The 15,999-nt window shown below is 45.9% G+C and overlaps 1 protein-coding gene across 1 annotated transcript; it reads right to left on the bottom strand.

Moving 5' to 3' along the window:
- Window positions 1–12,770: 12,770 nt before the first annotated feature.
- Window positions 12,771–14,682, bottom strand: LOC135371441 (uncharacterized). The gene is made up of 4 exons (XM_064605496.1): window positions 14,483–14,682; window positions 14,216–14,389; window positions 13,932–14,154; window positions 12,771–13,847 (listed from the first exon to the last, which is right to left on the bottom strand). Exons 1-4 carry the CDS (start codon window positions 14,680–14,682, stop codon window positions 12,771–12,773), a joined length of 1,674 nt encoding a protein of 557 aa, XP_064461566.1.
- Window positions 14,683–15,999: the final 1,317 nt, after the last annotated feature.

The following is a 15,999-nucleotide window of genomic DNA, read 5'->3' as shown; positions in this document are numbered from 1 at the left end:
TAGAGGCAGGCTTCCTTAAACTTATCCCCTAATTTTTGCACGCCGCGACCATTAAAGTCTTCAAAAACAGTGTCTAAATAATCGAGTACACTTTCATCTAAATAACTTAAATAATAAGAACATCACGATTAATCATAATAATAATAAGAAGAAAGGAGAAATCACATGAACATTGTGGAACATTGTGTTGCGGCAGTCGATGGTGTATGTGCGCCACTAATTTATCGACCCACCTGGTGAACTGAAGTAATCTTGAAGCCGGTAATCGCGATTGTAGTGGTGCCGTCCATCTCATAGTCCTCCAGCACCCATTGCTTCTTGTTTTCCGCTTGACATGTGAGTCTGGCGGTAGACATAGTGAGCACAATCGTCACGTGGCCTGATGAGGTTGACGTGATCACGCGAGTTTGTGTGTCGTTTTCACCGGTTTTCACCTTGCACGAAACACTGCAAAAGGTTAAAAGCGATGAAACGGGAATATTTTTGAAGCCACACATTTCACGAACACATCATCAAGTTCAATTTACACATATTTACTGTGCAGTTATACAGTACCACGTAGAGCGAGTGCTTTCAGTTCATTTAATAGAAGGGGCACAAAACAGGTCGATAAACGTTCTGCAGGTATTACGATCAATAACAGAACAATATCCAAATATACAAATCTTTTGCTTCTAACGAGCGTCTTTAACACGAGACAATGCCATTCAAAGAGCATAATCCGCGCCCTATTGAAAAATCCATCAAGATTTTCTGCTGGTCCATTAGTAACTCGTGCTGGACCACTAGAAACGGCTACTGGTCCAGCAGGTGAGGCTAGTGGACCAGCAGAATTTGTTACTGGTCCAGCAGGCGAGGCTATTGGACCAGCAGACCTTGCTTACTGGTCCATCAGGCGAGGCTAGTGGACCAGCAGGCTTGGTTGCTTGTCCAGCTAAACATGCTTCTTGCCCAGTAAGCGAGTTTAGTGAACCAGCAGACTCGGTTACTGGTCCAGCAAATACATCTTGTGTCCAGCAGGAAAATTCTGCAGATCCACCTGGTCCAGTAGAAATAGAAAATATACGAGAGGGGGACCCAAAAGAAACCGGAATGGTCCTTGTGAGGGCGGATCCCTTGTAATACAGGCTTCCACCACTAGGTGAGTGTTTTACGAACTGTTTTGCATCATGGCACCAGATGGCGTTGTTGTGCAACGCTGCGTTCGGCTTCAGTGAATTCTAGTGTTAGACCCCTTCAATTCATTTGCCTATTTCGCGATGGCTGATTTGCACGAACAACATGCGGCAGTGAAATTTTGTTTCCTGTTGGGCAAAAACGCATCAGAAACGGCAGTTATGCGACAGACGTCTTACAAGGAGGCTGCTTTGAGCAAAACACAAGTGTACGAATTGATTTCTCGATTCAAACGAAGCGAAATGTCGATTGACGATCAACCTCGTTCCAGACGGACTTCGACCAGCCACACTGAAGTAAATGTCGACAGAATTCGTCAAGCCCTCTTGCAAGACCGCAGTCGAACCATTGATGAGCTTGTGGAGTTGGCAGGGATGTTGTAGAGCTGATGTCAGCGAACTTTATCGAACGATTTGCACGTGAAACGAGCTGCAGCGAAATTTGGCCTCGACTGCTCACGTCCGAACAGAGAGAGCTGAACATGGCTGCGTGCCGTGCGTTGAAGGACCAGTTGGAGACGGACCCCGACTTTCTTTCTGAAATCATAACAGGAGACGAATCTTGGTGCTACGGTTACGAACCCGAAACGAAACAGCATTCTAGCCAATGGAAAACAGCCAGTTCACCACGACCCAAGAAAGTACGACCAGTGAAGTCGCACGTCAGGACAATGGTGATCTGTTTCTTTGATGTGAGGGGCCTCTGCACTCGGAATTTGTTCCGCCGGGTCAAACGGTCAACCAAAGCTCTTACTTTGAAGTTTTAAGAAGGTTGCGCCACGATCTACGGAAGAAACATCCCCAACTGTGGCATTCAGGTGACTGGTTCTTTCACCATGACAACGCACCTGCCCACACGCGCTTAGTGTTCAGCAGTTTTTGACCGGAATGACCCCTGTGCACGACCCTGCCTACTCATCTGATCTCGCCCCCTGTGACTTTTTTCTGTTCCTCTGGATGAAGAAAGTCTTCAAAGGGAAACGTTTTGCCGATGTCGAAGAAGTGAAACAGAAAACGGCACAAGCACTAAAAAGCATCAACGTCGACGAGTTCCACAACTGTGTTGAGCAGTGGAAAAAACGTCTGGACAGGTGCATTGCATCAAACGGAGATTACTTTGAAGGTGTTTGAAGTTAGAGCATGCAACAATAAAAACACAATTTTTTAGAAAATAATTCCGGTTTCTTTTGGGTCCCCCCTCGTACTTGTATAGGCTGTAAATGTCATACATATACATAGCGACCAGCATTTTTAATGCAGTTTAAACACATTGCACGCAACAATGGCTGCTTGTTTCATCTCCTGAAATGTTTGGAAGTCGTGTTCCTACCGACGTCGCGTTCGTAAGTTCGGTTCGCGTTCGGTAGTCGCGTTCCTAGGAATGCATTCCATGGTGACGTGTCCTGGTTCTAAGGATCAGCTGATCCTTAGAACCAGGACACGTCATCATGTTCCAAGGTATAGCAACACCGAATTCTAGGCGCTGGAGGTGGGGGAGATTTGGCTCTCCTAGCCAATGAAGGATCTCACTCAGACAAGCTGCAACTCGCGAGGGAACTGTTTGAGGGGCTATCGCGGTGACATCGGGGAGCAATACACCAATGAAAACATCACGCGCACGAGAAATAGTATCTCGAGGGTTTTTGGTACGGTTTGAACCGGCTACCATGGATTTGACAAGTGGGAATGTGCTTAGAATCGACCTCACCTCTCGATATTACAACAAAATTAATGCATTAGCGTCCCGCATTCTAAATGGCTGATAATGCACGACGTTGCAGGGCGGGGCATGAGGGCGAAAGAGTGCAGTCGATTTAGAGCCATTATTTACTTTTTGCAACAACTGTTTTTTTTTTTAACGGTCACCGTCGGCAATGTACCACAATGTATAAAAAAAATGTGTGCGTCGTATACCTGTCCATTGCCCCTTAAAGGGACAGTCGCATCGACCACAGATCGATTCCGAAACCACAGTGAAATGCGATTCCCCGTCCTTCACTGACCATGACTCCGAAAGTCCCGTTCCGATCGACGGAATACTTTTTGCGTAATTCGTGTGTAAGCGGCGCTACAGCAGACGACGGAAGCGGGCGTCAAGCGGAACTCCCTGCTGAGAATCTTTAGCAACGTCACATGGAATCTGACCAATAAGAACGCGGCGAGCCAGAGGAGTCCCCGCGGCTTGCAGCTTGCATGAGCAAGGTCAGGGAGACGAAGGCGAAGGCACATACGGAGATGGCGGACTCGGAACGCGGAAGTGGCGAATCGTGCTGTTCAAATGCCTTTAGTAATAGCTCCCGTGACGAATATACATGTTTGATGACGGCCAATATTCGACGGATCCGCTTATTCTGCAAGTCGCTGGTGATGTACGTGCCGCAGCTGCGTTAGCGCAACAGAACGAGCCTCAGGACCACTGCTTTAGGTACGTTCATGATCGGAGTGCTCAATACTTAGTCCCGTGACATTCACACTACGACGCAGGAAACAATCCAAGTGTTTGTGCGGCGTCTGTGTTCCTCAGGAACTGGATGAGTACCTATATGCTGCAGTGCTGATGAAGTGGTAGAGTTGTGCAATGACGGCACGCATCACACTTTGTTCCCAGCTCCCTGTCATCGGCCAGAACTTCTAGTGGTGTATCTACCGCAGTATTGCAGCGACGATCACAGTCTTCGCCTACTGTGCCCACGATAGATAGGCACGTCGAGCAATCCTTATTTTCGTAGTTGTCGTCGTTGTTTGCACACACGATTGATTGATTGATTGTCAGGAAATTACTATGCTACGTGTTTAGGAAAGTGTCCTTTCTTTTTACAGCTACGTCAGGTTCACTGCTTATTGTGTGTTTACAAGCTGAGTTTGGAGATTCCTTGGACCGAAAAACAGACGACAGATACCTGGGTGTGTCGTCCGCATGATTCGCCAACGTTTTTCCATCCTGGTCCTGTCAGGACTATCATCTTTAGTGTGCCTCATTTCCTGTTCACACCTACACCATAATAGACTTGCGTAGTTTCCAATTGAGAAGTGTGAAACAGAATCTGTGTTACCACAGTAATCCCGAGAAGTGCAAAGGAATAGGCAGGAGCAATAAACTACCTGGCCATAAGTGACAGTTATACTTTTAATGATAGTGTAATGCTTCTTATCGTTGGCAGTATTATAGCATGTGAGGGATATAACACGTCAAATAATTTCAGGTAACGTTTCATAACTCACTAATGGTACAGTTACACCTCATTATCATAGTAAGTGATACATCTGTCTGGGAATGTCCAAAACTTGTCATTCCCACGGAAGATTGTTCTGCCTTGATACAGCAAAACAAATTTTGATACCTGCCATTGATCCAATTTTTTAGCACCACTGTCTTGAAAACAGCTTCCAAGACTGTAACTTCAGAGATCCTTGGCAGAGCATTACCTCTTGTCTATGTATTATAATAATTATTATAATGACAGGCAATAAGTTACGCAAATGTGAATAAATCTTTGTGTTGACTGAGTGTTGTCCATTCAAGAGCCATTGCACAAGTCCACATCCAACTCTTCATGCACAGATATTTATTATTTGCTATGCACAGACAGTTATCAGCGTGCACCACACTGGCAATGTCCCTTGGGATCTGAAGCGGGGACTCACAAAAATAAAAAATGAAATAAACAGTTTTGTAAGTACTTCAATTGCAATGAAAACGGGACGATTGGACAGTAAATTGGACGGTTTCATTATAACAGTGGTACACAGGAAAAAAACTCGGGGTGTTGGGGGGGATTTGGATCGATCTATGGGCATAACCAAGTCTAAAATTTTAGAAGGGTTAGTACATCCTGAAATGGCCCTCATGCCTCAGACCCCACTACTCGATTAATGCACCTCCCTTTGACAGTAAGAGGCCTCTTACTATCTACGGCATATCCTATCAAAGCTCACAGGACAGCAAATTTGGCCAATGCTTATGTGACAGTGCCTCGTAGAACATGCAGGTTTTCTGTTGAATTGACACTACATCTCTGGTAGCCCCTTTAATGTCTGGAGGTAGGTGCATCATTTTACATTTAACCAGCAGTAATGTATAGCATTGCAAAAAAGGAAACAAGAGCTTAATCTCAACGCTGCATCAGCATCATTCATCATCTCACAATAGCGTTGTTGTTGTCAGCCTCTGCACAAAGATTTGGGTGGACCTGAAACGGACCCTTTTTTTTTTTTTTTCATTTCCTGCTGTCGAGTTATTTTGTCTTGGCATGTAGCTGTGAGATGTTAGTAGAAGCCATGAAGTCATTCTCTTTACTTCTTGAACTTGGATGAAGAAAGCACTGTTCTGGAAGATCCTAATTTGTCAGAGGCGTCGTAAAGGCATTAGTGTAAAAACCAGGTCTCTCAGCAAAATTGCCGTGCACACACGTACATTGTTTGATGCCGTTTCATGGATGGATGGGACTTGATCAGCAGCACCTGGTCCTTCTATAACACAGAACGTCAAAAGTGCACCTCAAGTTGGCTACGACAACCGCAAAAACCGCCGCCCTACAGCACACAAACAGTTCACAAACAGAGAGATAAAAGGTAACTGGGAAGTGGGTTATGGCGCTTATGTTACGGACAGAGGTACTGTTTGTATAGTGCCTGTTTCTAACACCAGCACACAAACAGCGTCAGTTCTTCCTTTTAGTGATCGGGGTTCATAGTTTGCGAATTGTTCTGTGTCCAAAAATTGTAAACACATTATATGTATTTAAGTAATATACGTACCACTTGCGCTTGACCATGTCGAACTGCCTGCAGCTGTAACACACATGAAAACCAATCATGTCTACCACATTCCACAAAAGTCACAGGTTCAGTAACAGTGAAAGTTTCATGATAACGCGTCCGACAACGAGAAAAGTCAATCACGTTCATATGAATGACATCACTTGAACTTGTTTATTGTATTTTATTTATCTAGTTATTAATCATAGATTAGGGGATACCTTACGTTGTACCGATTTCGTCTTTTGCTGCTAAGTTACTCACGCGCAAGAGTGACAGACCCGATTGGGAAACTACATAGACATTGTGACTTACTGTCGAAGTTACTGGCTCGCTTTGTTCGTGGAACACTGTCGGAACGGCGTCAAGTTTCAATTCGTTCCTTTTTTGTGTCAATCCAAGTTGCACTTCCATGATGTTCTCATCCAAGTACACATTATCGGTGAAATGCGAGGAGCATACACGGACAGCATGAACACTCCTTGCTTCATCTGGATACCCGCTAGTGATGTAGCTGCTTCCAACTTTCGCTTCGTCTGGGGTCTGGCTGTAGCTGTATCCTTGGCGTGCGAAATTAAACATCGAGGTTTTCGAAGGAAGTTTTCCTGGAGTCGGGAACGCTGCGTCGGTTTCCAAACGACATCCCACGCGAAGGATGCAAGCGTAGCGATAGTATCCGAGTCACTAGAAAGTGTCACATGTGAATACGGGCGACGTGCCGGAAAGAAACAAAGCATCCCCAGACTTGGCGGCAGACGACAGCGTCCTTCACAGCGGATTAGCCAGATTCGACCTTGCGTCACGCGATGTTGTTGGCGCTGGCGCTTTCGAGGATCAAAACGAAACCGGATCTTTTAAATTCGATTCCTCATCACCCGGTCCGTTTTGGAAGGAGAAAATTTGGCAAATAGCTCGTGGTAGTGTACCGAACACATTGGTATTGGATTCGTAACCACGGTTCCGGATGCGACAGTCCCTTTAACACGAGGTAAGAACTCCCCTCTGCAGGTATTTAGTTACGGGTGTGACAGATGCAATAATGTTCTTCTACGCTTCGTAATTCTATTTACAATTTATTGTTCAATACTTCTCCTTCATAACATGTGCAGCGCGGATACGGGCGGGTAGACGTACCGCCATCCAGATACCTCTATCTGTTGTTACGTCATTTGAAGAACTGTAGCACCCAACCAGGTTCCAACGCAGAGGTACACATAACGTTCTGTTCTACGCTCTTAAAAATGAACTTGACCACATAGCACGCTCCAACGTTCTAGCTCCTGACTTGTTGATAACAAGAGCCTAATATGCAGCCATTATGTACGACATTATGGCTACAAAATGGGCTCTGCCTCCCGTTCTCAACAAATCAGGAACGAGAACGTTTTTATTGAGGATGATGGTTGGCTAGCACTGTGCTATGCCTGGTGAAGATATGGACTTATCAGATTCATGTATACAAAAGGTGTTACAGCCAACCAGTTAAAATCGCCGTTTGGAGCCGACACAGTCGCCGGGCTAGCTTGGTAGGGTTCCGTGCTAGCGCCGCGAAGCAACTGTGGGCATATGTGGACAGATGTAGAGAGGACAGCAGGAAGGAGTGGGGGACAAGGGGGTTAGTATGGGGCCTCTGCAGACTCTTTAAGAACCTCCCTGTTGACTTTGCATGGAAGGGGGGCAACGTCGTGCGTAGGAGATACGGACCGTGAACAGTTGGCATCATGTAGTATACATGAACAGCGCGTTGCTAGTGAAATAATTCAGCTTAACCTTTATTCCCGACGTAAATTGAATTGTACACATAAAATGTTTTGATAAGTAAAGATATTCTTGAGGTGGAGCAATTGATGTTGATGATCGTCAAAGATGTCCAGAACCTTCTGCCTAATGCCACACGAATACCCGTTCTTCGAGATCTATTCGTATTGTAAGATCTTGTCTTATCTCCGAGAAGGAAATAATTACTAAGGATCTTCTGCGGCGTCTTAATTTTTGCATGAGCCTTTAAAGGTGAAAAATTGACGGACTCAGTCGTGTCCGAGCCGTAGTGTTTTACATGAAAACGTCACGATCTCCGATTCCTTTGCGGGCTTTTGGATTGGAAAATAGAAAGAAAAATATGGAGAGGTTAGTCCCGACCCAGCCAGTTCGCGGGCTTTTAGAGAGAAAAAAAACAAACAGCCAATCGAATTTGCCACTACGGCTAATCTTCCTCCGCCTTCCGTTATCAGTCATGAAATTTCGCATAATTTTTTGCATGTTAAATTTTGAAACGGCTACCAAACCCAGCATACAGTCGTTCTGACGTCAACGCAGAGAAGTCGTAGCTCTTGTGCGTGCGATTGCTTTTCCGTGTGGCGTGTGGGGGCAGAGAAAGCAATTATTATGCGTTTGTCTCAAGTGTACAATAATCCTAGTAAAGAATCGCCACACGGACGGCCTCGACTTTATTAATTTGATCATATAACATTTTTTTTAAATCATGATTCATCATGTTTCTAATGATCTCCCAGTACATGCATATTGCAGCATTTCCTTCAGAGACAATGGAAGATGTCCAGTCAGAGATATATATCTCCGCGACAGGAAAAATGTAGTTTGCACATTAACAGTGGTGGAATAAGACAAGGTGGCGGAGGACAACAAGCGGACGGAGAAGATAATTCACCTGGGGGCTTAATCGTTTCACACGTTCAACTTAACGGCACGGGACAGCTGAACGAGTCGTTCAGGCTAACGAAACGAGCAACTTTATCGACGCTTTGCGTGGTCGCAATCTGTGCTCCTCGTGAAGCTTCTTCTTTGTGGTTATTTTGCACGTTGCGAGCGCTCAGGTGTTGTGATGTCACCGCCCTGAGCGAAGAGTAGGCTGGCAGCGAGGCTGCATCTTCTCTGACCAATAGGTCTGTTTCATTTGTTCCGATACCTCGCATTCTCGTGCTCTCATACATGCTCGTTGCGTTCCAATGTTCGTTCCCAGGCTCGTTCGTCATCTTCTTTTTCTTCCCGTCTCAATATATGGCTCGCTAGTCGTGTGAAAATAATTAACAAACATGTACATCACTGTAAGGATAATCGTCGAGCTATACGAAAAAAAAAAAAAAAAAAAATTGTAAATCATTTTCCTACCCTGACGACGGTGTCGGGTGAGAATTGTTTTAAGTATGATACGAGAACTAGTGTGTGCTGAGTTCTAGTTCACGTGGGAGTCCGAGACCAGAAAGGAAAGACGTAGTGGTATCACAAGTATCAAAAGAAGAAAGACGAGGAGGCTGCCCGTTCTCCTCAACGTGTACACTTATTTCATTAACTTTATGTAACTTTTTCTTCAAGCATGGAAGTACAACGCTCAGCCTTACAGTCAGGCTTCATAAACAGTGCGAACAGCATTTCTTCCCGGGCGGAACAACTTTACAAAAGCTATCTGGTCCAGTTGAAAGGCATCCTGACGTCTAAAATAAAATAAATTCGCAGTGCAACAGTTTTCTAGTGAGCTTGAACAGAACGTCAGTGAACTGTTTTAATTCCATGTTAGCAGCGCGAAGCAAGAGTGCATCCATTTCGCCTTTGTTGTTCACCACAACACCCGTAGCTATCAAGACGCAGTGATGTACACGGTCACAAGTCCTCACAAACGGTGCGGAGAGTGTTTCTTGGCGGACGGAAGAACTTTACAGAATCTGTCTCGTCCAGTTGAAAGGCATCCTGACGCCATCACGTCCATGGGGCACAGTTAGCTGCTTGTGTGATCGCCCAAGCGAAGAATCACTCCGCCATCTTTCTTGGGCAACTTCAACGTCAGCGTGTCGTTACGAATAACGAAACGAAGAAACTTATCGACGCCCTATTGTGGCACAATCCCTGCTCCTCGTTTAGCTTCTTCGTTGAGGCTATCGTGCTCGTAACCAACGCCTCCTCTATAAATAGAGGAGGCGTTGTCGTAACGAGCCGTTACGTGTTGTGATGTCACTGCCCTGAACGAACTACAGCTGTCAACGAGGCTGTAATCTTGTCGACCAATGAGGTTGTTTAATTTTGTTTGGATAGCTCGCATGGTTTGTCTATGGTTTGTCAATGGCTTGTCGTTGTCACTTCTTCGTCTTCTTTCTCGTCTTCATCTGCATGTTCTCGAGAATATCTCACAGCCCTCATGTAACCGCTGGTGTAAATACGATGAAAGGGGGAGCATGTCATTTTGTACACAGTCGTGGAGGAATACATGTTCGTTTCTGCAGAAATTCCGTTTCTGCAAATCTCCAAATGAAGGTGTTTCACATTGTAACGAGTGGGTAGACCCACTCGTTAGGCAAACGATCTAATTTGATCGTAACTGGACCGAGAGATTACGCCCCTGTCACTTTAACGAAAAGAGCGCGTCATACACCACGTGCTCGAGCTCCAGAATGCCTCGCGCCTCGTTAGATCATGAGCCATGTAGGCATGTGAGCCATATGAAGCCTGTGAGCACGTGAACACATTCGTTAGGCAGACGACACCGTCGGTCGTTGCGCGAGCAAGAGATTACGCCTTTGTCCCGAAAAAAGCGCGTCACGTGTCACGTGAAACGCGTCACGTGTTCGTGTTAACGAGAGCTCCGCCCCTCGTTGGCTCGCGAACGATGGAAGTGATTAAGCCCCCTGTTTTGCTAACACGAAGACTTGACGTGTTCGCTTTAAAAGCCCTGTCCGCTCAGGTAGAGAGACTTGGTTTTGCGTGCTACCCTTCGCATAAACAACAGGATTGTCAAACTTCTTCCCGCTGAAAATATCCCCTCTCTCTACTACATCAACCGTTTCCTTGTTGTCCTCCCGTTCTACTCTACCACCGGTTTTCCCACATCCTGAAAAAGGTGGCCGAGAGACTGCGCCTTGTGTTTTCTAACAACTTTCAAGGTCTCCCGTTTGACCCCTTTCTTCAAGTTCACAACCTGCCCCACAAAACCCAGGAATCCTGACGCTGATTGTAGAAGAAGGCGTCGTTTATTCGATTCCTGTGTCTGCGGCGCTGTATACTGTATAGGCCAGACGCACTTCTCCAGGGGGCAGCTCCGCCGCAGTACACAGCGCCACCTCGTGGGTGGTGATTTCCCTTCCGGGTAGGTGGTCAGCTGTCGAGAACGGGAAGCTTGCAGCGGTAGGGGTATGGCAGTCGTGATTTATTGCGGGTTTGCGAAGATTGAGAAGTTATGCGACTTCTTTAGACGTTCAAACCTGAGAAAAGGCTTGAAGCTGTACGAGAGCCGTCATGTGTACGACGTTCGAGAAGTCCAAGACAAGCTGAACGAAGGTGCCGTCATAACAGGATCGTGAATTGCACAGACCGGCAAACACGCCTACGACATTGTCATCGAGGTAAGCTTTTACCTTGTGTCTTTGCAGTACTGACCGATATGCTCTAAACGCGTGTGTTCCCCGCAGCTATTTCCTGAATCCCGCAGGATTAGTCGCACGTCATGTACCTGCAGGGGAGGCATTAGCGGCCAGTGCAAGCACACAGCTGCCGTAGCAGCGTTTGTCAACAAAAGTACAGTCAACTCATGTACTTCGCAACCACAATCATGGGGAGCTCCGAGAGGGAGGCCACAACTGGACGAGAGGCAGAGTGTTGCTGAGCTCTTTGGAGGTAACCAAATTTGTGTGCAACCAACCTGTTGTAGTATGGTTGTCAGGATATTAGATGTTGTCCTGGACTCTTGAGTTGTTGGCTCTCATGTATCATGTTCCTACTGTGCAAGGCGTGTAGCGTAGTCCATGGGGCTGGGTATGTTCTAAACATTAAGAAAACACTATTGTATGTGTATTCGTCTGAACAACAGGTATCGGTAACTGTAGCCAAAGATGATTCGTTTTTGGCAGACCTCATCCCGAAGCTTGAGTATTTCTACTTTGTGTACCTCTTAAGTCAGTTTGAACAGCGCTAGATGTCATGGGATAGTGACTGGCAACCATTTTAAATGGACGGTATTTAAAGTGACAGTATTTCTGCTTTATGCATATTTTAAGTAAGTTTCAGCAGCCATAAACGCCACAGGTAGTGACTGGCAACCATTTTCAAGGATGTTTTTATGAAAGATTTACTGATGTGTGTAATACTGCTCACAAAAGTTGACTGCTACGTTTTACTAGGTACTGCAGGAATGACATGCGACAACCTACAAAAAGGAGCAGCTAGTCATTTTTGTATGAGTTATCACAAACCCTCATAGTACTTTGTGTGTCTTTTAAGTTGCAGCACTTGTACATATGCGTCACAGGTAGTGACTTGGAATAATTTTCAATTATATTTTTGCATTGATTTGTCAGATGCTAGTCAGGAAAGTTTACCACCAACTTTTACTACATACTGAAAGAATTAAAAATAACCTACGAGACACAAAAACAAAACAGGATGTGTATTTGTCTGAACAAGAGGTGTTGTACCTGTTGCCAGGAACAACTCATTTTTTTAGAACTTTGCCCTCAAACCTCATTATTACTGCTTTGTGTATCCTTTAGGTTGCACCAGTCGTACATGTTGCTAGTCTAAATAGTGACTAGGAAGGATTTTCACGGATGTTTTTATGAAAGTTTTACTGATGTATCAAATATATACTAGTCACAAGAGTTGAGCACACTGCTAAATTTTATTATGTCATGTGAGAATAAAAAGTGCTAACCTACCAAAGAGCCATCAATAAAAGTTGGGTGTGCACATATCTAGCTTTGTTCCTTTTTTATGTATGGGCAAACCATCTGCAGTTTTTACAAAAGAAAGGAAAGCTACACTATTGGCTGAAAGGGAAAATATTTGCACATTAAGCCACAAAACATTAATATGGCACAAATCTACTTTTCGACCTCACTTCTTGATAATGGGCCGCTGAAAATTTGCTAGCACGCAACACATGTGAAAAACATCTGACATGTCCGGTATTAAGGTTACAGGCACTCTATTGTTCAAGATATTGTACACTTTTATCCGCTGTATTGCCCTCTCTACATGGATGCGTACACTGGCTATACAGTATGTTCCTTCCACCTCCTGTTGTGAAAATTGACTGTTCCCGTATGCAAAGGGTGGCATGACCAGGATGGCATTTCTGCCTTCAATAGCTGATCGGATAGTTGGAAATCCTTTATCGCTCAGAACAATGTCACCATGCTGTATCAGGTCTAAGAACCTTGACTGAACAGTAATTTCTGAGTCACTGGTGCGCCCCCCATATGCAGCAGAAACAAACGCAATTTGACCGCTCGGCACAATACCCACCAAAAACTTCAATGTGAAGGTTCCTTTGTACCGTGAAAATAAAGCTCGCTGCTGTTCCACTGTTGGCGGAGTCTCAGTTTTGATTTCTGTACAGTCAATAATATATTTGCATTTTGGATAGTGCAGTTTAAAACATTCTGGCATCATTGCCTGTCGGACATCTGGGGGCGGAGTGTATATCCAGTCTCTCGTTGAAGCAGTTAGTACGTTCAAAACGCGATGAAATACTCTTGAAGCGGTTGACTTGTGCACAGAGAACAGAGCTCCCAACGACGTGAAAGACACTCCCAACTTCATCTTCATTAAAAAAAGGAGCAATGCGTTCGGTGCTGTGATGTCGCAACTACGAGCCCTTAACACAGACAGGAGGCTGAGCAACAAAGCGAAGACATTTGCTGAAACACTGGTTAGGTCCTCGAGGGCTTCAGGATCGTCCTTTATGGAGTTGTAGCCGCTGAGCACACACTCGCGTTCTTTGTCTCCAACAGCAGACTCCACGAGGGGCATGCACTGCGTATCCTTTGTAGCTGTTGAGGCATGGCTGAGCTGTGTTTCCGCACAGCCGTGACCCACGAAGGCAAACAGGACGGAAAACTGGCATCCGGCATCTTCATCAGCTTCCGTCTGTGTGCAGCTGTCGACAGTTGAATGACCCACAGCAACCTCCTGGATTGAGTACAATGTTTTATGGGAAGATGCTACTTGCTCCACATAACATTCAATATACCAACTCGCACTCATCCTACTTACTGTGTGGTCAATTGAGTCACTTGTAGTGAAGTCTTGTTGGCACCTTTGTGGATGTGGAGACGCAGGAACAGCTAGGTCGGAAAGGCCAGACCAGTCTTCTTTTGGATGGATGTCCACAGTCACATTTTTCAAGGACATTTGCAGTGGGTATCTGGGTCTGTCTGGCCGCACCTCAGGACTTTTTTCGCCATGCAGCAACATTCTGTTGCTTCTCTCTGCAGCCCTAACATTTATGGACGTGATAAGAGAGAAACCCTGACTGCCTGGAGCAAGGTGAAGCTCACCTTGCATATCGCGCTGTCATTGCATCCGGGTTTCTTGTGGACCTTTCATACACTTTAGGAAATATCGACGGCACGTAAGAGGGGCTCGGCTCTTCGTCAGCTTTTACACCACCTACGAAGTGCGCCGCGCATATGCGGGTGTTGCTGTTTGGCGACCACAGGCCCCCGTCATGCCTACGGGGAGATAACTACTGATATAACATAATCTGTTTCAACTGTGCTATTTTACGCCACATCAACTAAGTAAGGAATGGTGGCATGTCTTACCTTGATCGTCGGATCGCCGTTACCCACCGCTGTCGTCGTTCGGCTTCCATCCCTCGGCCCGGGAAGCGATGAAACTTGAGTCGCAGCCCAGTCTTTTTGTCAGTGTCACCCTCGCGGTTGTGACACCCAACCACACAACAGTACCTTCTGTTGTAACCACTTCCCCGCTGACAATTACTGCTGCCACACACGTTTTCCATTCTGCGCAATCACGTTGGCAATGTGGACACTATGACGAACACCTACCCAGTTGAAAATGGCTGTCGCTGCAGGGGGCGCCACAGGTACTCCGAAACTTTAGTGCAACAGGCCTATAGGGATCTTCGTTTTCGGGTTTTATGATTTTTCAAGTTCGAGCGGCGGGGATCGCGGGCTATTTACACGCGAGAATAATTCGTGGAGAAATCGGCGTTACAATATTTTATTCATATGTCATCGTGGAATTTTCGGATGAAACGAGAGGCATATGAAACTAGCCAATACTGTGACACTGGAACGAAAAGGAACAATCTTTGTATTTCCCATATTCGCACGCTTGTCCGAGCTCCACAAAAGGTTGTCTTTTGACTCCTGCACAACGGGATTATAAAAGTTGGGCAAACAGGTTATCACAAATTGCTCTCTGCTGCTATTATGATGCACTTTTCCGACGGTTTACCTAGAACGACAAGTTGAAAGGCTGCAACGATTTCGAGTACATATCGGGTTTTAACCGAATCCTATCCTTTAAAACTTGATCGGGGGGTGGGGCAACCGCTTACATCACACTTCGCCTATTTCTATTTCGCCTAATCCGGATTATCGAATTAAGGAGGCCGGAAGTGTTACATGCGTTAGGCGGGATCAGAGTGCCATGCAATCTCATTTAGCGAAACGGGACTATCTGCAAGTGGGCGTTACTCACACGCTCCCCCCCCCTCCAAGCCACAAGAAGGTATGTTCTCCTTTGACAAATATTTTATTATTTATACTGTGCCACAAACCACGACACCTCACTTACGAGAAAAGGCACACGTAAATAATTCGTTACTGCAATTCGTTCCGTAATCCGCACGGTGCGTCCGTTACAGTAATCGATGCTTTTTCTGTATCTGAGTGCGAATCGCCATACTTTTTTTTGAAATCGGTAGGTGTTGTTTCCAGTGTAGCCCCAAATAGACGGATTATCTCCGATGAATAGAAGGATTAGCCATTGTGTAGGGTACACCACTAGAGGGCGCTACGAGCGACGCTTCACCACTGGGGGCCGCTGCTGTCGCATTCCGCGGATGACGTCATTGCTGCTTCGGGGAGCATGGTGAGAGATAGCGGGAGGCATGGGATGGCGATGCGAAATAGAGCGCCCTTGTGCAAGGCTGTGGGGGCGCTGCGAGCTATAGGACAGCCACTCTTGGTGGCGGCTCTCCACAGCGTTGTTATGGCCTCGTGACCGTGATACGCGGCGTCGGCGGCAAAGGGTTTTGGGTCCAGCGTTGTGTACCAGGCTTTGAGCGAGTTTATATTATTCTCACTCCGTT

Source organism: Ornithodoros turicata, unplaced genomic scaffold (genome assembly GCF_037126465.1).
Source record: "Ornithodoros turicata isolate Travis unplaced genomic scaffold, ASM3712646v1 Chromosome11, whole genome shotgun sequence".
NCBI classification, from domain to species: Eukaryota; Metazoa; Arthropoda; class Arachnida; order Ixodida; family Argasidae; genus Ornithodoros; species Ornithodoros turicata.
The sequence above is the reverse complement of the archived record's forward strand: the minus strand, read 5'-3'. Positions and strand labels throughout refer to the sequence as shown.

Excerpts from the sequence above, each read along its gene's own strand:
- LOC135371441 (XM_064605496.1), bottom strand. The coding sequence starts at position 14,682 with ATGGAAAACGTGTGTGGCAGCAGTAATTGTCAGCGGGGAAGTGGTTAC. Across the intron at positions 14,155-14,215 it reads ATGACAGCGCGATATGCAAG|GGCTGCAGAGAGAAGCAACA; the intron begins GTGAGCTTCACC and ends CATAAATGTTAG. Across the intron at positions 13,848-13,931 it reads GTGACTCAATTGACCACACA|GAGGTTGCTGTGGGTCATTC; the intron begins GTAAGTAGGATG and ends TACTCAATCCAG.